Here is a 25,442-nt window from a genome sequence, read left to right as displayed (position 1 = left end):
GGCCAATTAATATGATTTCGAGCTGCGATTACGCAAATCGTTTTTAGGTTGCCTCTGAAAATGTGCGTCTATTTGTGTAAGTATATATATATATATATGGCTGTATTTGTATTTGTGTGTGTGTGTGTGCTAAGAATTTCGGTCGCATCATTAATAAATGTCGCAGGAAGGCGACCAGGTCAGGCCAACTCTAGCAGTAGTCTCTAGTCCCACTGCCTGGCTTGAAGGTTCTGCAGGTTGTAGCATAATCCAATAGACGACCCACGACCCACACACACCCACTCACTCACACACACACATCCATGGTCACTCTCTTGGGGCTTGGGTTGTACTGGGCAGGGACATGCTTGGCATTAGGATAATGGATGATTACTGGCAAACGTGTGGCATGCGGCGTGGTGCCCATTTACATGCAGCAGCAACGTTAGTCAAAGTCATGTTTCGGTTTACGGTTGCACCAACTACACACACTCACACACACACACACATACTCCCAAAGTCAATTTCATGTACAATTTTATTTGCATACGAGTACACAACGCACACACACATGGAGGAAGAGACACAGACAGACGGCACTTAGACACACATTTCGGTTCGTCTTATTGCATGCCTTGCAATTTATTTGTCTGTTGCCTCGGCCAAGAAAAATAGTTGCTAACATCACAGAATAAATTTTATGCATTGACATTCATTCGAGCGCCCCGCCCACCATCAACTGCAAGTCGCCTGCCACCTGCCACCTGCCGCTACTCGTTTGTTGTTGCCCCATTGCCGAATGTTACAACGAGGCGGACGTCAGGAGTTGCTGCGACAACTACATATCAAATTGACCCAGTTATGTACCCCTATCCTGCCGCCCATCAGTTGTCCGCTCTTGCGCTCATTTTTGCGGTGTGTCTGCATGAAAATTTGGTCAATAATTTGTAGTGCTGCACCACGGCCATGGCGGCCCACAGTGGTGCGGGCCACCCACCTCACAAGCAGAGCCCCAAACCGTCAGACTCGTCCATCAATCATGTTTTCTGTTATTGTTCAGGCTACTCTCGGCTATTGTTGTTGCCGCTGTTCGTGTTGTTTAACGTCTGCAATTGCATTGATTTTCAATTTTTTACCATGCATTATTTGTGTTTACATTTGGTTAACAGCATTTACCGCCACACACTCATTGTTTATTTGCCGGCAATGTTTTAATAATTGCTTATTAAAATACATATGTTTCAATTTGCTTCATTTTATTGTACAAATGATTTAAGCAAACTTAAATGCAGCTGTTAAGTGGAGATGTACAGAGTAAATAGGGAAGTAAATAGTGAGAGCTGAGAAGGAATTTGGCCTTTGTATAAGTGAATGTCAACCATATTTTCCCTTTCATACAGAATCTAAATTTTGCAATTTAAGCTTGGAATAAACACTTTGAACTCTTATAGTAAACACAGATATTTATTTAATGTTTCTCTGAAGAAGAGTTTAGCTGGAACTCAGCTAGTGATACACATGCATCACTTTTGTTAATTTAATTAAAATTTATGTGAAATTTTTAAAATGATATGTATACTCAGCATCTATTGCTGGATCCAAATGCACTTACATACGGAAACAGCGATTCGCTCTATGTGCAATGTCGTAAATTGTTGATTACGTGACACAACAGTGAGATGAATGGGTGGATTTGGCGGTTACCTGACGTAGTAAACGCTAATAAATAAGCCTCATACAATTCCATTTCAGCAGCGGCCACGCATTAATAATGCAAATTGCCCACTGACGTGTGAGTAAATAGGTTGGCTAGCAGTGCAGTCTGCTAGTGCATTAAGTTGCGGGGACAGGCAGGTGTCAGGTGTTTAAGCCATTTACCATTTATCAACTGATTGGGTCAACAAACTGCTGCACTTTGCTACAAAATCAATTCGTTCATAATTAAGGCAGAAACACGTACACATATGCGTCCTCTCACCCTCTCGCTTTTGGACAGACAAGCAATTTGCATTTGAGTTAACAGCCAACTGAAAACAATTTTTAAAATAAAACAAAATAGTTTTAAATATAAGTAAAATAACTAAAAGTCCAGTGAAGCACACAGTCTGGCCAAACAGACCGCATCAAACTGTTGGCTGCATCGGTCCGACGGTGCGTATGAGGAATATGCGAGCAGCGAGCGAAGCTTCTCCAAATTTCATACAGTTTTTCGTTCATGTTTCGTCTTGACACGATGCTACTACACGCATACAAACACAGTCCCAGCAATACATGTACATATATAAAGTAATTCAGTGTTGTTCCAATAAAGTGCTTCATAAATATTTATTGGATTATCGAACGTATCGGACGCACACACGACCATACAAAAGCAGTCTGAAGCGTTGCTCCTGCCAAGACTCCTGTTCCCTGTCCTGGCTGTCCGAACGCAACGAGTGCCATTGCCGTAATGAATATAAAGCAATGAACATTGCAATAAGCGCACGTATGAATAAATGAGTGCAGTATTGAATGCCACTGACCAAGTGGATGCGTTGGATGGGAGAGACAGACACACGGCGATAGAGAGAGAGAGAGTGAGAGAGGCGAATAAATGTAATACCCTTGTCTAAGCGGCTGTCTGACTAAATTCCATTCGCCATGAATGAATGAGTGAATTAATATGAGTTTGAATGAATTCATGACTGCCACAAATCAACTAATAGCCAAAGTACTGTCTAGTCTGGACCCTGCCACTCACTTTGCCACCATCAAATGGTTGGTTACTGCAACTGCAGCTTCTTCTGAAGTACCCAACTAGGCAGATTGCGACAAAAGTGTAATGGCCAATTAATTAACTGGATAAATGGCGAATCACGGCTAATTGAACTATCAATTAACACTCCTGAGCCCCAATTATAATATCAATAGCATAAAATGTCAACGCAATCGACTTTACCCTAGTTATGAGAGCATTAAATGGATATTCAATTATTGCTTATTAAAACTCATCAAAACCTTTCACAGACCCACCAAACTCATTTTTTTTAATTTAATAATAAGATATTGTATTTATTATTTAGTTTGACACCTGATATCTGCCAGGTAGGAGCCTTATATGAACTATTTCGGGTGCATATTTTATATTATTTCATTCACACACATGTGCACATACATTTGACTGTGTGTGTTTCTTTTTCTTATTGTGAGTTCATTTACACATTTTACAAAAACATTGAAGCGTGTAATTCGAAAAGGGAGCTGCTGTTGCTACAGAACTCAAATAAAACTGATGGCAGCGGTGCAGCTCAAACGTGAAACACACACACATACATAGATATTCGCTGTGCCCATACATATATAGTATATATGTGTAATGTATTCATAGAAAATGACAACTGACAAGAGAATCAGACAAATGGAAAATCTGACTTGCTGAGCTTCATTTTGCTTAAATTTTTAGTTCATTTTGTTTTGTCATATTTTGTTATTTTTTCCCGGTCATGAGACTAAAGAGACAACGCGACAGTTGGACAGCTGGCGGAAAAAGTAACAGCACAAATCACATAAATATCCAAATAACTGACATTGGCTGCAACTGTGAAAATAGTATGTGCTTCAGCACGAACAACACGCTAGCTAAATGATGAGCAACATTTGAATATATTTAAGTCTAACACTGCTAACTACTTAGATCTGACAATCTAAATGCTAAATGCATTAGTCGATTTTGAGATTTATCAGTTTCTCAAGAATCAATTTTTTCTTTTACACGATCGTTTGAGTTCATTTGTCGCTAGGTCTTCAAAAAATAAATTTAATGCATATATCTCGCAGTGTATAGAATCGTCTACACTCCAAATAAATCGCTTAGACTTGGAAATTGAACTATGCGAGTCTCAGTTGTCTGCAGTTCATAAAGCATTCGGGGGCAGGGACACAAATTACAAGCGCTCTATGTTCAGCATTATGCATAGTCAGCAACTTTTCAGGAACTTTGCTGTGCAAACTGTTGGCAAGGCCTGCTGCCGTCTATCCGTAACCCACTGCCCGCGTCCTGCTAGCTGGCACATGCCAAATAGCAGGACTCGTATACCACCTGCGTGCTGCCTCCATTGTAAGTGATGCAAGCGACGATAAAAAGGCAGCAACGAGTATCCAATACAATGCGCTTAGTGGCGTCAATATGGCCGCACAATTCATACATTGTAATATCGATTACGAAGCACTCGAACTCGAAACACGTTACCCACATGACTCACACAGACACACAGGCACACACACAATATACATATAGAACAGTTACGAGGCAACTTCTGTCCCTCCTGCAGTTGAACTCAGCCACTTGAGCCCAAATGCCGTGTGGCTTGTAGCTGGGCCACGCTGGGTATGCGTATACGTATTAATAAAGTGCTGGAGGTGGCGGCGCACATAATTGCAGTCATGAAAAGCATTATAATACACATCCACCCACTTTGCACACCTTCATGAGGACATTGTGGGGAAACTGAGGGCTGACAAACCACAGTCTGGGCGTCTGGGTGCGCGCATTGATTGATTATATCATTGCCGATTGATCGCTTGAGTAATTGTTGTTGATTTAATAATTTATTGTGGTCGCAATTATTTAAACTGTTTAACAAAGCGCAATTTGCAGGTGCCGGAATCAACTTTAAGCTGGCAGTAGTTTTGCAATGACATCATTTGCTTGCGAGCAGCCCATCGATCGGAGGTGAAAAACGAGTAGAGCTGCAAATGGAATTCATTGTGGGGCGACTTATCTACATATTGCTTTGTTAAATCTGCTTAGCAAGGAGAAATAGGAGAGCGAACAGGAGTGCAAGGTGGGTAGTCACAAAGCTGCATTAAACCTAACTAACAATCGCACACGCTGAAGTAGGTGCAGCAGAAATGATTCATGATTCATTCGTAGCCAGACGAAGGAATGCAAAGTGGAAGGACCCGGCCAACAAAAGCTGTGAAGGATATGAACGGTTTGCTCGAGCAGAAAAGCAAATATTGTTAGACTTGTGTTGCAAAATGTAAAAAAGAAAAAGCAAAACAAGCATAAAAACACAGAGGAAAGCAAAGAAAAAACGCGCAGGTAACTAAGCAAAGAGCTGCAGAACAACAACAACATAAAGCTGGGGAAGTAACAGTTAAAGCAGCAGAAAAAAATGTCAAGGTAAAACTAAAAAAACTAGCGTCGTTCTAGCCGCCGTAACACCGGAAACGGAAATGGCAACGCCGTACAAACGCCTTATATATATATAAACGCCTTATATATATATATATATATATATATATAAAGTGGAAAATAGCAACAACTGCTGCGAGTGACTTTAATGCAGGTGCTCTGCAATAGTTTTCATTGATAAGCAGCGCAAAGTCAAATAAAAATAAATAAAAAAATATAATTAAACAGGTTCGCTATAAACGGGTTGTAATTAGAGTGTAAAAGAGCGACAGGCGCAAAGTTCGAATTGTCGTTCAAAAGTAATTAAAAAGTTCGCAGCACGGCAAAAAGAATGAGGCGACATTTTGCGATTGCGCGAAAATAAAGTTTTCCACAGATTTCCTCAAGTTTTGCCAGCACCAAAAGTTGAATGCATTTAAGCCTTTATTTCATTTAGCAGAGCGGCAAATGCGCATTCCAAATGAAAATGTTGATTGTCAACCCGAATGGCAATTTAGTCTAGCAACTGCATTGCTTAGCGTATTTATGTTTAGCACTAGTTTATGCCACAAATATCACAAATTGTGACAACAGCTACAGAACAACAAAGCCAATGCGTCCACGACCAAATCTGACAGCCAAACAGGGCGGAGCGCGGCTTGGCGTGTGCAATGGAACGCAATATTTAGTGTTGCCATTTAGCCAACAGAAAACTGCCAGCCTATGTGTATGTAGTTCTATAAATATATGTATATATATATTTGTGTATGTGTGTGTATTTTGGGCCTGTGTGCTGCCTGGGTAATCACGTCATTATCACGTGAAATTTCGGCATTAACGTAAATTTACGATTTGCACATGAGCACGAGCGCAAGCAAGAGCCGCTAAAAAAAGCACCAAAAAAGGCAACGTAAAAAATAAAAATAAAAATAAAAATATATGGGTATAAAACTACTAACGTGGCAGCCTGAGTCTCAGTTTCAAACTCAGTTTCCGTCTAGCTGCCTGGCTGCCAGCGACGCACATAAACTCACATTAAATGCGATTGCCAATTTATTTACTAAGTGAACAGGCAACATAGCGAGGCGCGTCAAGGTGGTGCTGCAGGTCGGGACGGCCAGGTGGCAGCCCCAAAAAATAAAAAAAAAGTAGAGAAGAAGCGCACGTGGTGGAACGAGCGCAGCTGGCTCAAAACTTGGCTCAAATTTTAGAGCGGAAATAGTGCTGTTGTTCTTGGGCTCGTTGTTATTACTGTTGTTGCTGGCTGGCAGTAATTGAAGCAGCGCCCAAAAAGTTGTTGCAAAAGCTGTGCCACAAAACACAACAACACACGCACGCACACACACACGAACACACATTTGGTTTGGCAAGTTTTATGCATACAATTAACGAATGTAGCACGCCTACTATGTTACATAGTCAACTCTATACACACTAAAGAGACGAAAACAATGTTTGGCTTAGCACTCAGCTGGCAGGGAGCAAGTGGGGAACCACATTAACCCATTAGGCTTAAGCTGTAAGTAGCAGCAATCTTTGCTGATGGCGGGGTAAATGCTGAGGAGTTGGTTGCCTTTTCTTTTGCTCCAGTGGCTCTCAGTCCCAGTGTCTCATTTGTTGGCGTTGCGCTTTTTCGCTTTGCTCTACAATTTTCCAACACATTTGCCAAATTAAATTATATAGCATATGCAGCAACAGCAACAGCAACAGCAGCACAAATCTCTGTGTTTTTTGCGATTTTTTCGGGTTGTTTTCTGGCTTAAATCATATGAAAATCACACTCGACTGACTCTGCTGACACTCAGTGATTTACACGCTGAGCGCTGACTGCCTGGCTGGCTGCCTGGCTGGTTGTTGTTTGTTGATTCACTTGGCACTTGGCAGCACGATCATGCCACGTTCCATGTTCACGTTCACGTTCACGTTTTCTTTTACGCTTAGGTTTACGTTCGCTTCTTGGACTTTGACACGCACACGGCTCTTTGAGTTGAAGTTGGGCATTGCCTGTGACACGCACGGAGCACCAATCAGTGTTAGTGGGGTCCGAGCCGGGTCACAATTCATTTGCATCAATTGTCGTCTAAGGACACTCACACATATGCTGGACGAGTTGTCGAGTATTCGTAATTCTATTCGCACGCGTACGCAGCACGCTTGCGATTGGCCGCGCGTCCGTTCCACACGAGTCTTAGTCGCAAACTGTTTTGTCCTTACGCCTGTGGCCTTCGTGTATCCTGCCAGCCGACCATTCGGCTCACGTCGGCAGTGTGTCGCTCGTGTCGGCTATTCGACACGAACTGTGCGCTCGTGCTTTGAGCGGAGAGCCTGTCGCGTTTGGCGCCAAAATCTGTTGTGTGTAGAGTTGCCCGCAGTGGCTCTCAAACTGTGCCTGCCGCAGGAGACTACAGCAAATGCCGACACACAACTTGACATCCATATTTATAAAGTAAGTAACACAATTATGTTAAGCATGCTTAGCATGCAAAACTGACAATTCTTTCCATAAATACACGATGCGTTGCGCTGCACTTGAATGCAATGCGAATTCAATTGAGATTCGATTTCCCGGCTTATGTCAAATCCAATCAATTACGAGGCGCTTTGGAAATGGCCAGAGCCAAGTGGAACTGAGCAGCGAGTGCGCTAATTTGCAATGCTCATGAATCAATTACAATTACGAGTCGCTGCTCTCGAATGTGTGTCAAGTGGTGCAATCAACAAATCCCCAACCTGCCGCACACACACACACACACCCACCCATCGACACAGGTGGCAAAGTGGAGACTATGCAACCGGAGTGAGTACGGAAGAGAGTGAGAGCGAGAGAGAGAGAAAGCGGCACTGCAATTATCCGTTTTGTTTTGATATCGCATTCGTAGCGTAGGCCGCAAAGTTAGGAAGAAAGCTTTTCATGTTGGCCTAGGACTTTGCCTTTACAGAGTAAAGTGAGTAAGGCGAGTAAAGCTCACGACGGCCGCAGCGATGCGTGGCAGTGTCCAATAAAAATTACGTATACAACGCGACCGCCCGCAGCGCTTGACTTGTGCGGCACAAGCCTTGCGGTAATTGGACAAAAATGTGTGAGCCGCAATGTTGTAGGTGCTGAGCGCCTTTGGCGCCTGCCACCTTCCACGTGCAACCTGCAGCCGTTTTATGCCCATCGTAGAGCTGCTCAGGTTTGAACAGCAGCGACCCATAAAACAATGAGCTCGAGTCTGCCTTTAGGCGCACGGGGGCACAGGGCCGCCTTTTAGAAACGGACTCAAGACTTGAGGACACTGGCACGCGGCATGTCAACGTGTCGCCAACGCAATAAATCCATAAAGTCCGGCCGTTGAACGCACGACTGAGCAACCCGCGCTGACCTACCCACACCGCCCCACCGGCCACAACCCACTCGAGTTTCATAATGACGCATAGTTGCACGTAGCAGTCGGATTTGCTTTTCGGGTGGCGCATGAGGGCACGCAATTATTATCGCACGAAATCAAAGTATTGCCTGGCCCCCAGTCATCCCCTCTTCAAGCTGACCCAACCCTATGCCAGGAGCCGAAGGCATGCCAACGACTGAGGCATTAACGACTTCCTTTCGAATACGATTTGCCCATTTGTGAATCTGAATTCGGCCACAATATCAGTTATAATTATTTTAATACAATAATAATAAAGACATAATTAGCCAGCGAGCCAGCCGGCTCGCTAATGCCAATGCAGAAGTACTCACGATATTTTTGGCAAGGTGCGCATGAATAAAAGTGGCCAGACTTACCTGCAAGGAAACAATAAAATATGAATTTAATTTAGAAACTTCGTAAGTTTATATGAATATAAAATATACATATAAAATGAATACTTCTTTTAACTCTTAAGCTCATTAGAGAAACTAATATTTTATAAATACTGCCAAAGACCTTGGTATAAGCTATGTGCACTATACTCATGCGTGTGATCAAAGATCCCAGCCGAATATGCCCGCAATAAGCAAGTGACAGCGATAAGAATATAAACCTCTGTTTTAGCGGCGAACATCAAAGACACGGCAGCAAAATAAGAATCACACACGCTCACACACATGCCTAGTAGGTAGAACAGCGGGAGCAGATAAAACTTCAATTGATTGTGTGGAAAAATAAAACAAATTTTGTAATAAAAAAAAGGGAACAAAGTGAATGCAGAGACACATTGCAAAATAAGAACTGAACACACACACATACAGAGACTACAAGCAAGTGACTGCAAAATTTGGATGCTTTGAAGTACAAAGCATTTTGGTGTGTTCTGTGTGGTGCAGGTGGCACCGCAGCCACCCTATGGCAACGCGGGCCAAACAGCTGCTGAAATTGAATTTGGAGCCAGGCTGGAAGACACAACAGGACGTCAAGCCACAGATGAATACGTGAGAATTGCTTATTTTGCGCGAAATTAAAAAACATCTGAGGCAAGCAACACTCACACACTGAGAACGCTGCAGACACGTACCACATACATACACATACATATACAAATAGGCAGCCGCATTTCTTGGCGCTTGAAGCAGAAATCTCAACGCAACTGTGACAGTTGCAGGCACTTGAGCGCCCACTTGCCCCGCGCTCCAATGGGCAGCGGTTTGTTGCCCCGCAGAAGGCGCATAATTAGAAGCAGCGTGGAGACAAGCAGCCAGTCAGGCAGTCAGACAGTCAACTAGGCAGGCACTTGGAGTGTGGCGGGCGCGAACAACCAGGAAGCCGTGACAACAATGCGTATCCATGTCAGCGCCAGTCAAGACAATTGTACTCAGTCACTCAGTCACTTAGTCAAGTGAAGCAAAACTTTAACGTTTGCCAAGCCATCCGGTGCTCAGCTAATTGACGCGTAGCCAACCCAAAGTCCACAGCCCATGCCCAAGCCCCAACACAACATCAAAATCCGAACACATTTAAGACCTTTTCTTTGGGTGATGCATCAAATTATGTGTATGTGTGTGTGTGTGTGTGTGGCCTATGGTGAAAATGTTAATTTCCAGCAATAAACACTCACAGACACACACACACACACACACACACACAGCCACACACAAGGAGTACCTTATGAAAAGGACATACGAGTCAAATTGTGTGCACTTGGGCCAGGTACAAGTCGAGCGGTTCATATGAACACCTTTCAATAAGGGCAACTCATCAGAAGCTAGTCAGAGTCAACCAGCTGAAAGGTAACATTGGGCAATTTCTTTCGGAACTTTGCAGCGAATGGCTACGGTCAGAGGACACGTATAATGGAGCGCCTGTTAGTTGCCTCAAAAAGGCGCCCACGTTGTACAGTTAACAACAGCTGCAAAATACAACCCTTTGCGTATACGCTATATAAACACATTCAAAAGCACGCATACACACACTCAGGCACACACTCACACACACACATGGTTTAGGGACATGCGACCGGAAGGAAGCCTAAGCACAAAATTCATTTAAATAAAATTTTAATCGCATTGTTCAAGGAGCCCGGGCAAGTGAAATTGTTGCTAAAAAGGTTCAATTCACTGGGGGCAAATGGTCTATTGAATAATTTTGATAGACTAATGAGTTGCCGGTCTATTCAAGTGTAAGCACACGTTCGCAATTATGCGAACAAACTTTTCAAAAGCATGCCAATGATACTTGTTGAAAATGTACCTTAATTACTGAATGGAAAGTATTGAGTTGAGAGCTTTGCAAAATAAAATAAAAACCAATAACTTTAAAGCAAAAATTCATTCACATTGCTACATGAATATAATTGATATACAGATTTAAAAGCACATTAAAGCTAAGTATGAATGGTAGAGTAACTTGTAAGCTCTTTTCAACTTGCCCATACATTTGTATAGTACAGAGTTTCTATAACAAATATTATTTGTATATTATATTATATTTGTTAATCTTAAGGCACATTAAAACTTTTTAAAACCTTTCAATAATTTTTGTTTACAATAAAATATGAATATTATTTGAAAAGCTCATGAAAGCTTAATTACTGCACTTGACTTCCCCACTAGCAGTTTAAGCTTTTCAAAGCGTTATTTGCAATGCTTTTTTAACAGATTAATGCGCTTTACGAGCCAATGCCATTGGTAAGCCCTCGTTTGCATTGGCCAATAAAGCTGTATTGTGTGTTGCTCAAATTGCACCAGGCAGGTTGATGAGAAAAGGTAGAAAAACAGTTATTTGTACACTTCACACATTCATCCGGGCAGATGCACACACGGACGTACACACAGAGGAGCAGCCATTCAGCCAGGCAGCCAGGCAGTCAGCCACTTGGGTCGGGTCTGTGGATCGCGCTTGGGGTAAATTACTTGACAGAACGCATGAATTCAAAACATTTGCCTACACCAAAAGCCGTCAGTTCCAGGCCAGGCCATACCCAGGCCATGACAGAGCAACTCTAGCATACACACACACACACGCAAGCACTCGCACACACACAAAAGAGTTGGGCGTCAGAGTTGTCTAGTCGCATTGTCTGTAACTGTGACTGTGACGAAGTGTTGTCTGTGTGTCTATTTTTGTGTGTGTGTGCGTGTGTGTGTGTATGCGTGTATATGTGTATATGTGTCTTGTCTGCTTCCGTTCATAACTTGACTCGACTCGACTCGACTCGACTCGACTCGACTCGCCTCGACTCTTGTCGCCTCAAGTTGACTTGACGGACGTGGCTTATTGTTTCATTTCGGGCTGCCGTCTGCGTTTATGACTGAAAACGCATACAATAGCAATTTATCATGACTTAATTGTGTGTGTGCGTATCAGTCTTCGTGTGAATGTGTGTTCAGTGTACTTGTCAGTGGCGTGTCAAGAAAACTTAGATGTACTTAGTTTGTTGCACGTTCAAGTTGAGGCCAATTCAGCTTTCGCTTTTCATCTGCCAGCTGCTGTGTCCCTACCTCTTTGTCACTCTCCTTAAGCCTATTGCAATTTACTTGCGGCTGACAATTGACAAAAACTTGGATTGACACTTTCCATATTCTCTCGGCTCTATTTCACATTTTAGCGGCATATTTCATGCACGCGGATAAAAAGCTATTAGGGCTGAACAGAAAAAAAAGAGAGCACCAGCAAACGACAGCTGTCTTCAGCTGCAGACCCAGTGCATAAATCTTGTGCCTGAAATGTCAGCCAAGGCACAAGGACACTGAAAAGGACGAGCGGGTCACAAAAAGCTAACAAAAAAAATAAAAAAGAAGAAAAGTCGCGCTGTGATAAAATGTCGCCGCATGCAGCTTTTATGTGGAACTGTAACTGTAACGCTCTCCGCTGGCAACTGTCTGGCATTTCTTAAGCCCGCAGATTAACTCGGGCTCGTCGCGGGGTCTCTTCAATTGTTGGTGGCGCCACGCTTCGCCTCGCCTCGCCTCGCCACGCCTCGGCTCGTCTCGCGGTTTTTGGCCTCGTCAAGTCAAATTGCAAATTGCATATTCAAATGCGCGCGGCTTTTTCTAGTCAGCGGCTGTCTCTTGTACAAATAGCAAAGATTTGCGCATGCAGCGCAAAAATAAATGCAAATGGAAAATGGGAGAAGGGAGGCGGGAGGCGGCAGGAGGCAGGAGGCAGGCGGGAGATGGGAAACGGGAAACGGGCAAATGGAAAATGGCAAATGGAAAATGCTTGACAGGCGCAGCGCAAATGTTTTGGTCCTAAATTGAAATTAAATTCGCTTCGTTGTACCCCCGAAGGCAGGCAGCGCTGCACAATCATATGCAACTGCTTACATGTCTCATATCTGAGATCTGACCCCAAAAACACAAATGCAAATGTCTCGCAAGCGCCCTTTGTTGCTGGCTAACGTCTTGGCTGCTCAGAAAGAAATGTGCCCAAAAAGCAGGAAAGCCGACAGCCCAGCCACAGCCGAAGGCGACCAACAGACAGCAGACAGCAGACAGCCGACACTAATGCTGATATGACTTCATCTTCAAAAGGCGACATGGCAGCCGCAGCAGCAGCAGGAGCCGGATTAAGAGCTGAAGCAGCACGAGCAGGAGCAGGTGGAGCGGGCATAGATGCAGCAGCGTTTGCGCAATATGTGGGCGCTGTTCCTAGGACGTGGTGTTTGTGCGGCTGCTGCATGGAGTGTACGCTAATGATTCTACTCATTTTCTTGCTCCCAGTCAATTTAATATTCTCAGCGCAACAACAACAACAGCAACAACAAAAGCCACTACGGCAAGGATAACAAGTTCGGCTAGCTAAGGAGGCTGGCAACAGCAAAAGGCAATGCCAGCACCTATTTAAGTTCCAGTTTTCGGGTGCGGATGCAGTTCGCCGAGTCGACTCGCGTGAAGTCGAGTCGAGTCGAGTCGAGTCCCGTCGAGTCGACTCCTGGGCTGCCAACCACTAAACCACTGATGACAACTTAAGAATGTCATTAAATTCTCATACAGCACACAAAAGCTGCATGTGCTTCATGGTAAAAGAATTGCCACGAGGATTTTAGGGACAATTTAAGTAGCACGGATTTAGAGACAGCATCAGCGCCCGCAACTACAACAACAAATTACAGCAGCAGCAGCAGCAGCAGCAACAACATCAACATCAGCTGCAACAGCAGCAACGGCAACGTTGACAACATGAAGACGCGGCCCACTAACAACACGAACAACAACAACAGCAGCAAGGGGAACAACTACAAATGCAACCCAAAGAGAACAAAAGCAACCACAGAAGAAGGATGCGGCATGTTGCATGTGGAATAGCAAGCAGTTGTCTGAGGCCGAGTCTATGCTGCCCCCGCCCCAATGGGGCCGTAAGTACAATAAAAAAACAAGCACGTGTACCCTACTGCATAGTGCTCGACTCAGAGATACCCTGTACTTAGCGTCAAGCGGCATTTACTAACTCTCGAGGTGGTTTCCCAGGTGCAAGCTTACAACTCTAGAAACTAGAGAAAGAGAGAGAGAGGGGGGTGGTCCTTCCCACCTGTACATGCCGTGCGTAATAGTCTAATAGAATCTCAGATAAGATCAAATTTATTTGTATACAATTATAGATTTCGTGGAAAGTGAGTTGGGTATGCGCTGTGCGGACAGTGGGAAGCAAATGCCTAACTGACGGATAGACGGACATAGAGACATGGCTTCATGAAGATTATGGCATACAGCCAATATAGCGCTTTTTAGTTAGCTGTAATGCGTACAGGGTATATGAGAAAAAAGCAACTGCAAAGTAAAAGCAAAAAGACAAAAAAACAGAGTTGCTCGCACCAAGCAGGGAAGAAGAAATGAAAATAAAAAGAAGAAGAAAACAAACGTATTGCTGCGGGATTCTTTCTTTACGCTTGCGTTTCTGATGCAACTTTTTCTAAGCGTCTTCCTTACGATATGTGCAACGCATTCGCATTCGCATTCGCATTCGCATTCGCATTCAAAAAGTCTATTTCCCGTGCAATTGCAACAATGCTGTACGGCCGTAATTGCATGTGTCTGACTGTGTGCGGCTCTCTCTATGTGTGTGTGTGTGTGTGTGTGCGGGTGTGACTGAACATATCCTAGCTTCAGCTTCTTCTTATTCCGCTGCTGCTTGTGCTTCTTGTTGTCGCTCGCCTTTGGGCGCAAAGGAAAACAAATGAGTGGCGGCTGCCTGCTGCAAATGGGGAATGCATGAGGCCTCATACGACGCGACGCCCAGCCAGCTTATTTAGTATGCAGGTTTGTGGGCGACATCAACTAACCAAAATTACACACACACACACACGCACACATAAGGCATTCAAACATTTACACACGCTTTGCCTGCTTCATTTAAATTCTTTATGTTTTCATTCAGTTTTGGACTCACGAGTCTTAAATGTTGTCAGCAATTTAATAATTTGCTCCATATGTAAAGTAAGTTAAGTCATTTGAAATAAGCTCAGGCACTTCATGAGATAAATAAGATAAATAATCTAATTTCTGATATGGACAATACAATTTGTGGCTGAGTGCAAAAAGAATTAAGATTAATTCTTACAAATGAATAAATGTGAACTCATAAATCAAGTTTAATTGCAAGCTTCAACTATTCACAACAATTCAGTCTAGTTTTATGGGCTCATTGGAGATAGCAAAAAGTTGACAATAAGATACACTTACTGTAAAGGTTGTTAGTAATTCTGGTTTGTATTCAAATATTCAAATAGGACATAAATACACGTATTGATGGCAAACACACACAAAGGGAATGTGGTCCGGACGACTGACAGGATGTGGTTAGAGTCGCCGTTGCAATCGAAAGACATTAGTTGGTAATTTCTATTTGCTTATGCGATAAGTGTAAGTCGGCAATAGCAATCGCCAAGCAACGCATGTCAAATGCAATACAAGCCAGAGGAAAGCTCCTGTCACAGGACTTGCACATATCGAACGCTTATTGACGACAGCCCACAAAGTCAATGCGTGACAGCGGGCATTTATATTAGACATTAAAAGGAAACTCTGCAACACATTTCAAATGCTCAGCATGTCGCCCAGCAGCAGCAGGAGCAGCAGCAGCTGCTGAAAGACGGACCTGTTACTGCCTCCAGCAGCTGGAGCAGCGGAAGCTGGATTTCTAACCGACGGCTGCCATTGTTGATTGCGCATAAAAATATTTATAAAATGCAGATTGCAAATGTGAAATGTGATGCATCCCAGAGAGCTTCGGATAATGCCATGTGGCTAACGCTGCTCCTGTTTCAGCTACTGCCTTGGCTTGGAGGAGCCTCCCTCTCCTCCAGCTGCTGCTCCTGCTACTGCTGTTCGTTATTTGTAAACGTTTATTTATTTATGCATATTGATTAGATGTGCCTGGAATGGACGCAACGAGTTGTTAGCCACGCCTCGGGTCTAACGATACATTCCGGTGTTGTTACCGCAGCGATTGCCAATGTAATTGAAGGCATACACACGCACACACACACACACGCACACACACACACTTGCAGACACTTGAAGATAAATGCTTGTATAGGCCCTGTGGCAGTGGCAGTGGCAGCGGCCGCGTCAATGGCCATGTTTTTGTTTTTGTTTTGCCTGTTCGCAACGCGATTTTCATTTTATTTCGTAACAGAATTTTCTTCATTTTTTCTTCTTCTTCATTTCACACATGATTTCTGATTGCCAGCCTAATGCGCTCGACAACGACAACAGCGAGAGGAAAAGCAGGCGGCTGCGGCTGAAACTCAGTAAAAGCGAAAAGCTCAAGAAATACGTGAAACCAGATAAACGAAAGTGAAAGCAGCGAAAAAAATTGCATGTAATGAATAAATTTGGAGCCAAACAGGTGAGTGGGAGCGGCAATTGGGGGCGTGGCAAACGCGGTGAAAATGAGCCAGGAAAAACGTGTAATGGAATTGCTGTTGCGTTGAATTTTTCAATTTCATTCAATTTAGAGTCAACGGCGCTGATGCCACAGCAGCACACGCAGGAAATTTTTAAAGTACTGCTTGAGTGCTGCGGTTTGGTGTCTGGTGGTGCATGCTGCCCCGGATGAGAAGCTGGGAGAGGCGGCTCAAAGTTTTCGACGGAAATGTAGCAATTTGTATGCCGCGCCTAAACGAATTTTAACGATATGTGAAATGATATTCGACTGGGGCACTGATCAAAATTGTATGTTCGCATTGTGAGGCAGAGAGGGTGAAGAGCAGTGAAGTCCGAGGCGCGCCCCCCAACCCCCCAACCAACACACACACGCAGACGCTTACACACATTCATGTACACACGTGTATCTATGTACGTTTGCGGTTCTTTACGTAATTTCACCTTTCGGCAAATTGCCCGACCGAAAGCTCATTAAAAAGTCAACGTATGGCGTTGAGGCTCTTAAACTTGTAATGCCATAGAGCTGCGGGACGATGGGCGGGTGTGGCAGAAGAGCGGGCAGGCAGGTGGGCAGAGCATTGCCATAGTATGACCAGCCAATTCACACCACATACTCTGGCAACGCTGCTGCGTGACAGCCACAAACAAGCTGGCAGCTCAAATGGGCTTAAGACGAGCACAAGGACGAGCCGAGCCCAGCAGCGGGACAAATGCGACAGCATGTTGCCCATGGACACAGCACCCAGCAGTGGGTGGCTGGGGGAACTTTGCTTTTGCTTTGAGTTGTCGCCACAAACTGCAAAGTGTCAACAACTTGTAATCACCAGAGCAGGTTGGCAGGCAGCCGTAGGCAGACGGGTGGGGCGCGGCCCTGCAGCCTACACTTGGTCACATTTTAACACCTGCTCGTTATCAACTTTTGCTCGCTGTGTAAAAACAAAAACCAGAGCTGCATAGTGAAAAAAACCAGTTGCAATAGCAGAAACTTTGCTCTCTGACTATGCCATACATATTATATATATAAATATATATATAAATATATATATATATATATTCTATATATATGTTTTTTGGTTACTTTCTGGCTTTGGCCCAAAACCTGTCAGGCCCGTCCAGAATTATGTCAAAGTTTGTGGCACACGAAAAATGAGCAGAAACCGAAGGCCATGTAAAAACTGCATAAAACAAATGCCATAAAGTTATAGTGCGGGGGGCGAGGGGCAATGGCTGTGGGCGGCAGTCGGCGGTGGTAGACGGGCTCATTAGTGTTGTCAGCTGTGCCTGCTAAAAAGGCAAACGTGCTACCCCTGTCATTGGCATGCGGTCTGGGCCCAACTCACACACAATTTTCACACGTTTGCGCAACGAGCTACGAAACACAAATTTGAAGCTCCCTGCTGACAGCAACTGTAAGAATATTCGAATATTCAATCACATTCCATTGCAAAATTTCAATCTGAATTCATTTGACTTTCCACAGTCACATTTCGACTATTTCAGAAAAGAAATCGAGCAAGAACGAATATGCAATAATTTCTTAATATTAAATGTACGCATGTGGGAATGTAAGTATGCATAGGTATAGTGTATGTATGTCAATATGAATTGGCATTTCACTATTTAATTTATGTTTGTAAGTGTCAAAACGCACGCCAAGTGCCTTTTGCGACTCTCAGGAATTGCAATAAGTGCAGCAAATATTTTTGCATTTCATAAAAGTATTCGACTTATGAAACGTGTTGAGGGCTAAGGAACTGGGTTTTAGAATGTGTGTGTCCCTATCTCTTTCTCTCTGATTCTCTCTCACACGCTCTCCCTTCTCTCACTTTCTCTCACTATAATTCTTCCTCTCTCTCTGTTTCCGCTCTTTTCCTGACTATCGTTATCTGCCCTTATAACGTGCCTACGCTTCCCTCTCACAATCTTTCACTCCACTACACTTTTTCTCTATCTCTCTCTTTTTTCCAGTTTGTCTCGCATTCCATCTCTGTTTCCTTCACTCTCCTCTCTCTCTCTCTCTCTCTTCTCGGTCTCTCTCTCACTCCTCTCTTTCTCTCTCCTGTCTTTCGGTCTCTCTCTCTCTCTTTCTTCCTCTCCATTTACCTATCTCTCCGCCCCTCTCTGTCTTTAGCCATATCTTACCTTATCTAATTAGCTCCACTTTTCTCTTCCTGAATTTCTTCCATAACAACTTTTCACTTGAAATATGTCTGTTGTGGAGTTTATATACCAGGAACCTCTTATAATTGCCGGGAATTAAGTAATCAAAAATGTGAGTAGAATATATTGATACCATTCATTTAAGTGTCTCTATAGTTATAGCCAAACAAACACTGAATATCTGATATGTTCTGGGAAAAACTCCTCTGTACTATTATTAGCAACTAGCATAAGTAAAACCACTCTTTGATTTTAATGGCTCCTCTGGGTGGTTAGACTTATTTTGCATTACGATCGATCGATTTCGAGCCTGGCAATAGTTTTCCAGTCCACAACGGTTCACAAATTGATGATAAAAGGAATTGTGTAATCTAAAGAAATTATTTGCAAGTAAAGAATGTGTGAAGTGGCAGGGGACATAGATAAATTAAGTAGGCCAGGCTGCAGCCGCAGCCCTTCCACTTCTTTGCTGTACATTTTCGAGTGTAAAGTGAATGCTGAATTTCGAAAACGAAGACGAAACGAAACAAAATCGAATCGAATTTTATCTGCTTAGCATATTTGGCGGTGGCAACAACAAAGGCGCAAACGACTGTCGAGGGATGCCCCCGACGAAAGGCATAAAACAATTTAGATTCAATGCGAAGGATATGCGTTTGGCTACAGCCAAGGATACATCGAAGGATATACAATATACGAAATTCGATATGCATACGCCGCGGAGGCCGAAGCGGCGATAAATGTGCAAATTTCCTCAAGGCTCGACTGATTAAATGCCACTGAAAACATAAATTGCCACTGGAAACAACATTAGCCAAGGGAGGCACACGCACACACACACACACAGACACAACCTCGCACACACAAACATGTAGCTGCCTTTGACCTTAATTTGAATAAATACTCAAACATATTCGTACACGCAGAGATTAGGCGTCTGGCAAACTACATCGTGAATAGCAAGTCGGCTCTTGGTGGCTTTTTGGGCTCGTAGTTTGGCAGGAAGCGACTTCAAAGCAATTATTATTACCATATTTGACGTGGCACCGTCTCTGTCCCTCTCGCTGTTGGTAGCACCTTCACCGTTGCCGTTGCCGTCGACACTAATTACTTGGCACACAAAACGCAAAAGTCGACTTAACAATGCGTTACGCATACGCCGTGGGTTGCAGCCATCGACTCGAAATATCTTCATAATACAATTAATGGGAAAATGAAAAATGCAAACGAAACTGACGAAAAAAGGCCAAGCCACGCCCACTTAGCTCCTCGGCCACGACCGCCACAGCGACCTCAGCCACCTCTGTTATCTGCTTTGATTAATGAACGTCCATTTCAAGAATCGAGAGCTGGCGTCAGGTCATGTCCTGCACGGACAGACGTCAAACGTCGAACGTTTTATTCGCTGAAAGTCGAGCCGAAGTGTCGAAAAGTGAGCAATCACTGCGAGTGTGACGCGTCCAGCGACGAGCACGCAATTTACTTATTACCCATTAATGGCCAAACAGCAACAACAAGAGGACCACACCAGCTGGTTGAGAATGTCAGAAAACGTGTTGAGCAATCGATCAAAGCCGCACTGAAGCGAGCTGAAGGCCGCATCGGCCAAGTCGGGCGCTTCATTAAAGGCGACGGAGGATGACAAATCATGTCGCTGACAATGCTCGCCCAGGACAACAGTCAACAATGACGCAAGGACATTGAAATAAAGTGTCGCCTGGCTGCTTACCTGCTCACCTGCCTAGCCGACTAACCGCCGAGTGACGGAGCAGCTCAGAAGCGCAGTAAATAATATTTTAAGTGCGTAACTCCAGACGAATTTCAAGTCACAATCTCATGCACAACCGAGTCGAGTCGACTCGAGCCAGCCAGCAATTGTTGGGCCACACGCAAATATAATTAAGCACAACACAAACGCACAAGTAATAAAAAAATACAGAAGGCCCCGCACGCCAAACCAAACCAATCCGAGCGCTTGCAGCCCACTTCCGGCCGCCGCAGACGACAGCTGGGCGGAGTCGACATTTATTGCTTGAGTCGAGTGACACTCGGCTAAAATTTAAGTAACAGATTAGATTAATCAAGGCCAATAAATGCAACCAAGTGAGCTTTTTGTTGGTTGCTATGCAAGCATCTATGGAAGAGCAAAATTGTAGCTGCTGAAGTCGTGAATACTTTATTTAGCAGGCTTTAGCGTCGACTGAATCTTGTACTTTGTAATTCAGAACTATATTTTCATAATACTCTGACTCCTCAAGGCAACATAAAGCATTCAAACACTACTCTTAGTTCATAGTTAAATTGTACTTAAGCTGAATCCAAAGTCTTTCAGCTAATGTCATTGGACTCGTCGACACTTGCATTAGCAGCGTTGACTTCAAATCGCGTGGGTTTCGTGTATTATTCAAGTGCGGCTGCAATTGTCGCACAAACTGCCTGCTGCACTTAAGTGCACTTTCGAATATTTCACTGCGCTGCAATCGAAATGCTGCCCCGTCAAAGAAACGCGCAATTAAAAGACTTGTGTGCCTCAGCGAAATCGTGTCATAAACATCAATGGGCCAGAGCCAGCGCAAAGGGTTAACTCATAGAAGAGAGTGCATTGAACTGCAGCTTGGGCTAAGGCCTGAGCCTGCTTTAAGAATCCGACAACTTTACGAACATTGACCAGCCCCGAGCAGCAAACAAATGTTGCGTATCATTATATTTTATGAACTTTGGCGGCGCAATGTGCGCGAAATGGCCTTCGCGAGGGCCAAAGAAGCCGCCAAAGTGTGCCGCGTTTTTCAATGCGTAGGCTTTAAAGATGCCCTCACACACACCCACACACACACAGAATGAGAGAGCAAAAGAGACAAGCTCCAACTTTGCCAAGGGCTACCCCTTTAGAGGGTAGGGCTGCAGCTCACAAGCTTAAGCAAATTGCCATAATGAACCCTTTTTTCAGTCTCTTGGCTGGCTGGCTTGACGCCTTGCCAATTTGATGTAGGCATGCCAGCTATGCCAGCTTGCCAAAGAAAATGTAGCCCTCCTACTACACACATATATATATAGATATATATGGACACGGCAGGCGGGCGGACTTGATGCGTTTGCCTTTTCGGCGTTAAAATGAAATCTATAAAAATAAGTGTGGCATGTTCTACGCCATTTCTCTTTTTTTTGTGTTTTTTTCTTTTTTTTTGAGGCAGGGGGGCTCAAGCTGTTGTGGGCCGTTGTAAGTATGTGCGTTGGGGTTTAGCATTGGTTGTTTTTGGGGCCAACAGCCGGGGCTGCCTCGGCATTTAACCAGCTCACTTTTGGGTTATTAAATGATGAAGCAGTTTGCCGTTAATGACTGCCAACGCTCGCATCGAGCCTTTTTGTCGACGAAGGAGTATCTGCTCGGTCGATGGGGTCGGCCAGCTCGTTGGGGTTTATTGAGCCTCTAAAACGTTACCAGTTGCCAGTTAAGAGCACGGCGAGAGAGAGAGTGTGCCGCTGCTGTCTTGGCCTCAACTTGTCTGCCATGTCAGTTTGTTTAATGAGGGTAAAATTAGCGCTGTCTCAAGCTTATTAGCCCCACTTGAGACTTTGGTTAATGCCGTTCAGTTTATTGCACGGCTTGCCTTCGATACGGTCTCAATTTAAAGCGACTTAATTATTTTGATTTATCTTCGCAGCTACTGCGGCTGCGGCTGCGGTAGCGTTTGCTACAACTATTGCCAATTGCACAAGGCTGAGCAATTGATTTGGCTTTTGGCTAACATAAATGAAATGGATCAAGCGCGCGCTCAAGGGATTGCCAGCTAGCTGGACATTATTTGCATTCGATAAGCTTTGCCAATCAATTTCTGCCACTTGAATCAGCGCGGTCTCCGTCTCTAGTTCGGCTCGGCTCAAGGTAATGACGTGCACTTTGATTTGCGTGAGCCATAAGGGTCAGTAAGTTGGCTTTGCATTGCGCATACGCCCGGGCAGCCGAGCAGCCGAGCAACCAAGCAGCCAAGCAGCCAGCACGCAAATGTGACGAATGTGCTTAATTTCTTGGCATACCTTTTGGGAACAGCGAGGCGCAAGAAATCACAAAAACAAACTAAGCAGTGGCTGCCCTGTGTCCTCGCGTCTTCTAGTTCTCGCTTGGCGCCAACACACGCTTTATATGCAAATAAAGCTAAGGACGAAGGCGCCACTTGACCACTTTCTGGCGACTTGCCGGAGCGTGCTGTGATTCCCGCATGCGACGCCGACTCCAACTCCGACTGCGATTGCGACTCCCGGAGGTGTGTTTGCAAAGACTGAATGCGGCTAGGTGGTTTAGTGGCTCTGTGCTTGAGTGGGTGCCCAGGCTCTTCGTATATTGTAATAATTCTGCAAGGGCTTTCACGAATGTGTATAAATGTATGTTGTGTATGTACGTGTTTGTGTGTGTGTGTGTAGCTCGCTTGATTGTTGTGGCAGGTGACTCTGTGACTCGGCGAATTTGTTGCTGTTGCTATTGCTGTTGTTGCTTAATAAGAAACTAACGTCACGCAATATAATTAAGATAAACATAATTATAGTTTGCTGTTTGCTGTTGGTTTTTTGTATTTTTCCACCCCTTGTGTGACGTTCTTTTCTAATTTTTAATGGCAGCGCCGTAAAAGTTATGTTGCTGACAATAATATCGTATTCTGAGGCACTAACTTCCATTCAAATGTGCCAATTAATTGGATTTAATGTTTAACTTATGAGAAGAAATTCTGCGACTATTTGAATTCCAAATATAATGGCGACGGAGACATAGTTATATTCATTAACAATTATATATAATTTGTTGGTACTCTTAATGTGATCAAAGATGCTTTCCAGCAATATTTGCATCGTAATATTTGAATTTCCTATATACGGTAGATAACTGAGAAAGCTCCGTCGATAACTTCTGACGTGTCATCGATAAGTTGACTTCAATTGCAAAAGTTTCGTTAAATATGAACCCAAATTTCCTTAAGCCAAGACACAAACCAAAAGGAAATTACTGAAACGGTTAAGTTCGTTAAAAACAAATACTATTCGTTAAATACTTTTATGCGTCAAGTATCTGAACTTCGTTTACTTAAGCTTTTATGCGTTTAGCAAATCTTACAACCGAAGGCTACTGAAAGTTGAAAGCTTTTGGCGTATTAGATTTGGTTGATAGCCTTGCTCAGAAAGCTTTACTTGGTGGCTACCCTTGCTAAATAAACAACTTTACAGCCACACGTCGCACAGTGCATCTGCAACCTGGCCCACTAATTAAATTTCGAATTGCAATCTGCAAATGGAATAATTTCGAATAAAACAAAAAACCTCAAAGTGAATTTCACAATCATCAATACAATTAAAAACCGCTTGTCACAGATTTCATTCAGCTTAATAAGCAAAAACGTTTCGCGTCCGAAACGTTTTTCTGCAAATTTGATTAATTAATTGGTCGCACATTTCGCATGCCGATTTTCGATTAAGAACTGTCATTAATAATGCAAATGGATTGGATACAGAAAACGAATATGCAACTTACCTAAATAAAAAATGCCAATAATGAAAGTAATCGGCTTCAACATCTTGTCATCGGTTGTTGCGCAATCGGCGTCCAGTAGACAGGTACAGGTACTTCCCCTCACCTGCAAACAGATAGAGAAACACCAGATGAGCATAATTTTATTAATTAAGTAAATTAACATGTATGGAACGCCAGTAGCAGCTGCTGCTGCTGCTGTCCGCATAATTTACAACAACAATTTACAAAATAAATATTTACAATTTGCATTTGTTCAGTCAAATGGAAGGAGATGAAAAAAAAAACAGAACAAAATCTATTTTATTCGCTTTTTTGTTATTTAAGTCAATTGCAAAGCCAAAGAGTCAAAATGACAAATGCATCGGAAATTATGCGCATTTTAAGCAGACAAATGCCAAACAGTCGAGTTGCACGAGCCACTTCTAAGTGCTGCACAGCAAATGACTATGCAACATCTCATCAAAATGTGAGTAGCTCTCCTTCAGTTGCCTTTTTTTTCATAAATTTATTTTTCAAAAAATAACTGAAATTAAATAAAAATATTTGGTTATCAAATGGAATCTTATTTTATTATTTTGCGAATAAACAAATCAAACTCAAATATTTCATAAAGTTTCTGAAATTAAGCGTTGAGCAAGTTTGGCAAATATAGATAAGTATATCAGTATATCAGTATATCTCTTTTGACTTGCCTCTCGTATATACAATGTAATAATATATATAATATACTTTCTATATATACATATGTATAATATAATCTGGTAAGAAGTGAATCTGTGACAGTTTAACAGCTAACCAGAATCGTGGCCTTTGGCATATGGCTCGCTGCCGTGCCCTAAAGATAGACTAAGCAGAGTGATATATACACGAGAAAAATCTATATCTGTCATATTTATAGCATCTAGTGATTCACTAAATTTGCAGTGGGCCTTTGGAACGTGGCTTATCGATTAGCTGTGTTTCAAAAAGGAAATTGTTGTATTTATAAGGGATTTGGGAGTAAATAATAAGCTTAACAATTCAATTTATTCGATTTACAGATACTCAGCAACTAGGAATGAAAATTTTTAAACAATAAAAAAGTATGTATAGTATTATCCATTCTTAATAATAGCCTTGTGAAGAAGAAGGTGCGGCAGATCAAATATAAGCGAAGCTTAAGAGTTTACGTGCGAGAAACATGGACTGATTGATAGCTGAGCGCAGAGTGCAGGCTATCTCCCAGTCGTGAACGTGCGACTACATCACTCATCCCTGTGCTAGACTAGAGGAGACTTTAAAGTTGGCTTGATTTATATAAATCAATATCGCAAGCAGCCCATTAGAGGCCCGCATACCTTTGG

The 25,442-nt window shown here is 43.3% G+C and overlaps 1 protein-coding gene and 1 long non-coding RNA gene across 6 annotated transcripts in view; one reads left to right on the top strand and one right to left on the bottom strand.

Annotated features, from left to right (window-relative positions):
• The window catches only part of LOC111595977, a 100,751-nt gene that overhangs the window by 60,692 nt on the left and 14,617 nt on the right, over nt 1–25,442 (bottom strand). For 3 of the 4 annotated variants that reach the window (XM_030224839.1, XM_030224835.1, XM_030224838.1), the window contains exon 1: nt 6,925–8,303. Coding sequence is in view for 1 of the 4 variants with exons in the window: in XM_030224837.1 (XP_030080697.1) it covers nt 24,100–24,142 (43 nt within the window). In the remaining 3 variants the exon portion in view is untranslated. Of the gene's footprint in view, nt 1–6,924; nt 8,304–24,099; nt 24,203–25,442 lie in introns of those variants that run through there. The other variant, XM_030224837.1, reaches the window with a different exon arrangement.
• LOC111595022 lies at nt 3,420–5,212 on the top strand. 2 transcript variants are annotated; one of them, XR_002751165.2, is made up of 3 exons: nt 3,420–3,567; nt 4,616–4,802; nt 4,859–5,212. It is a non-coding gene; the product is annotated as an uncharacterized LOC111595022 (long non-coding RNA). The 2 variants fall into 2 exon arrangements; XR_002751164.2 differs by lacking the exon at nt 3,420–3,567 and adding an exon at nt 3,711–4,543.

Source organism: Drosophila hydei, unplaced genomic scaffold (genome assembly GCF_003285905.1).
Source record: "Drosophila hydei strain 15085-1641.00,03,60 unplaced genomic scaffold, DhydRS2 tig00008119-arrow-pilon, whole genome shotgun sequence".
Lineage (NCBI taxonomy): Eukaryota > Metazoa > Arthropoda > Insecta > Diptera > Drosophilidae > Drosophila > Drosophila hydei.
The sequence above is the reverse complement of the archived record's forward strand: the minus strand, read 5'-3'. Positions and strand labels throughout refer to the sequence as shown.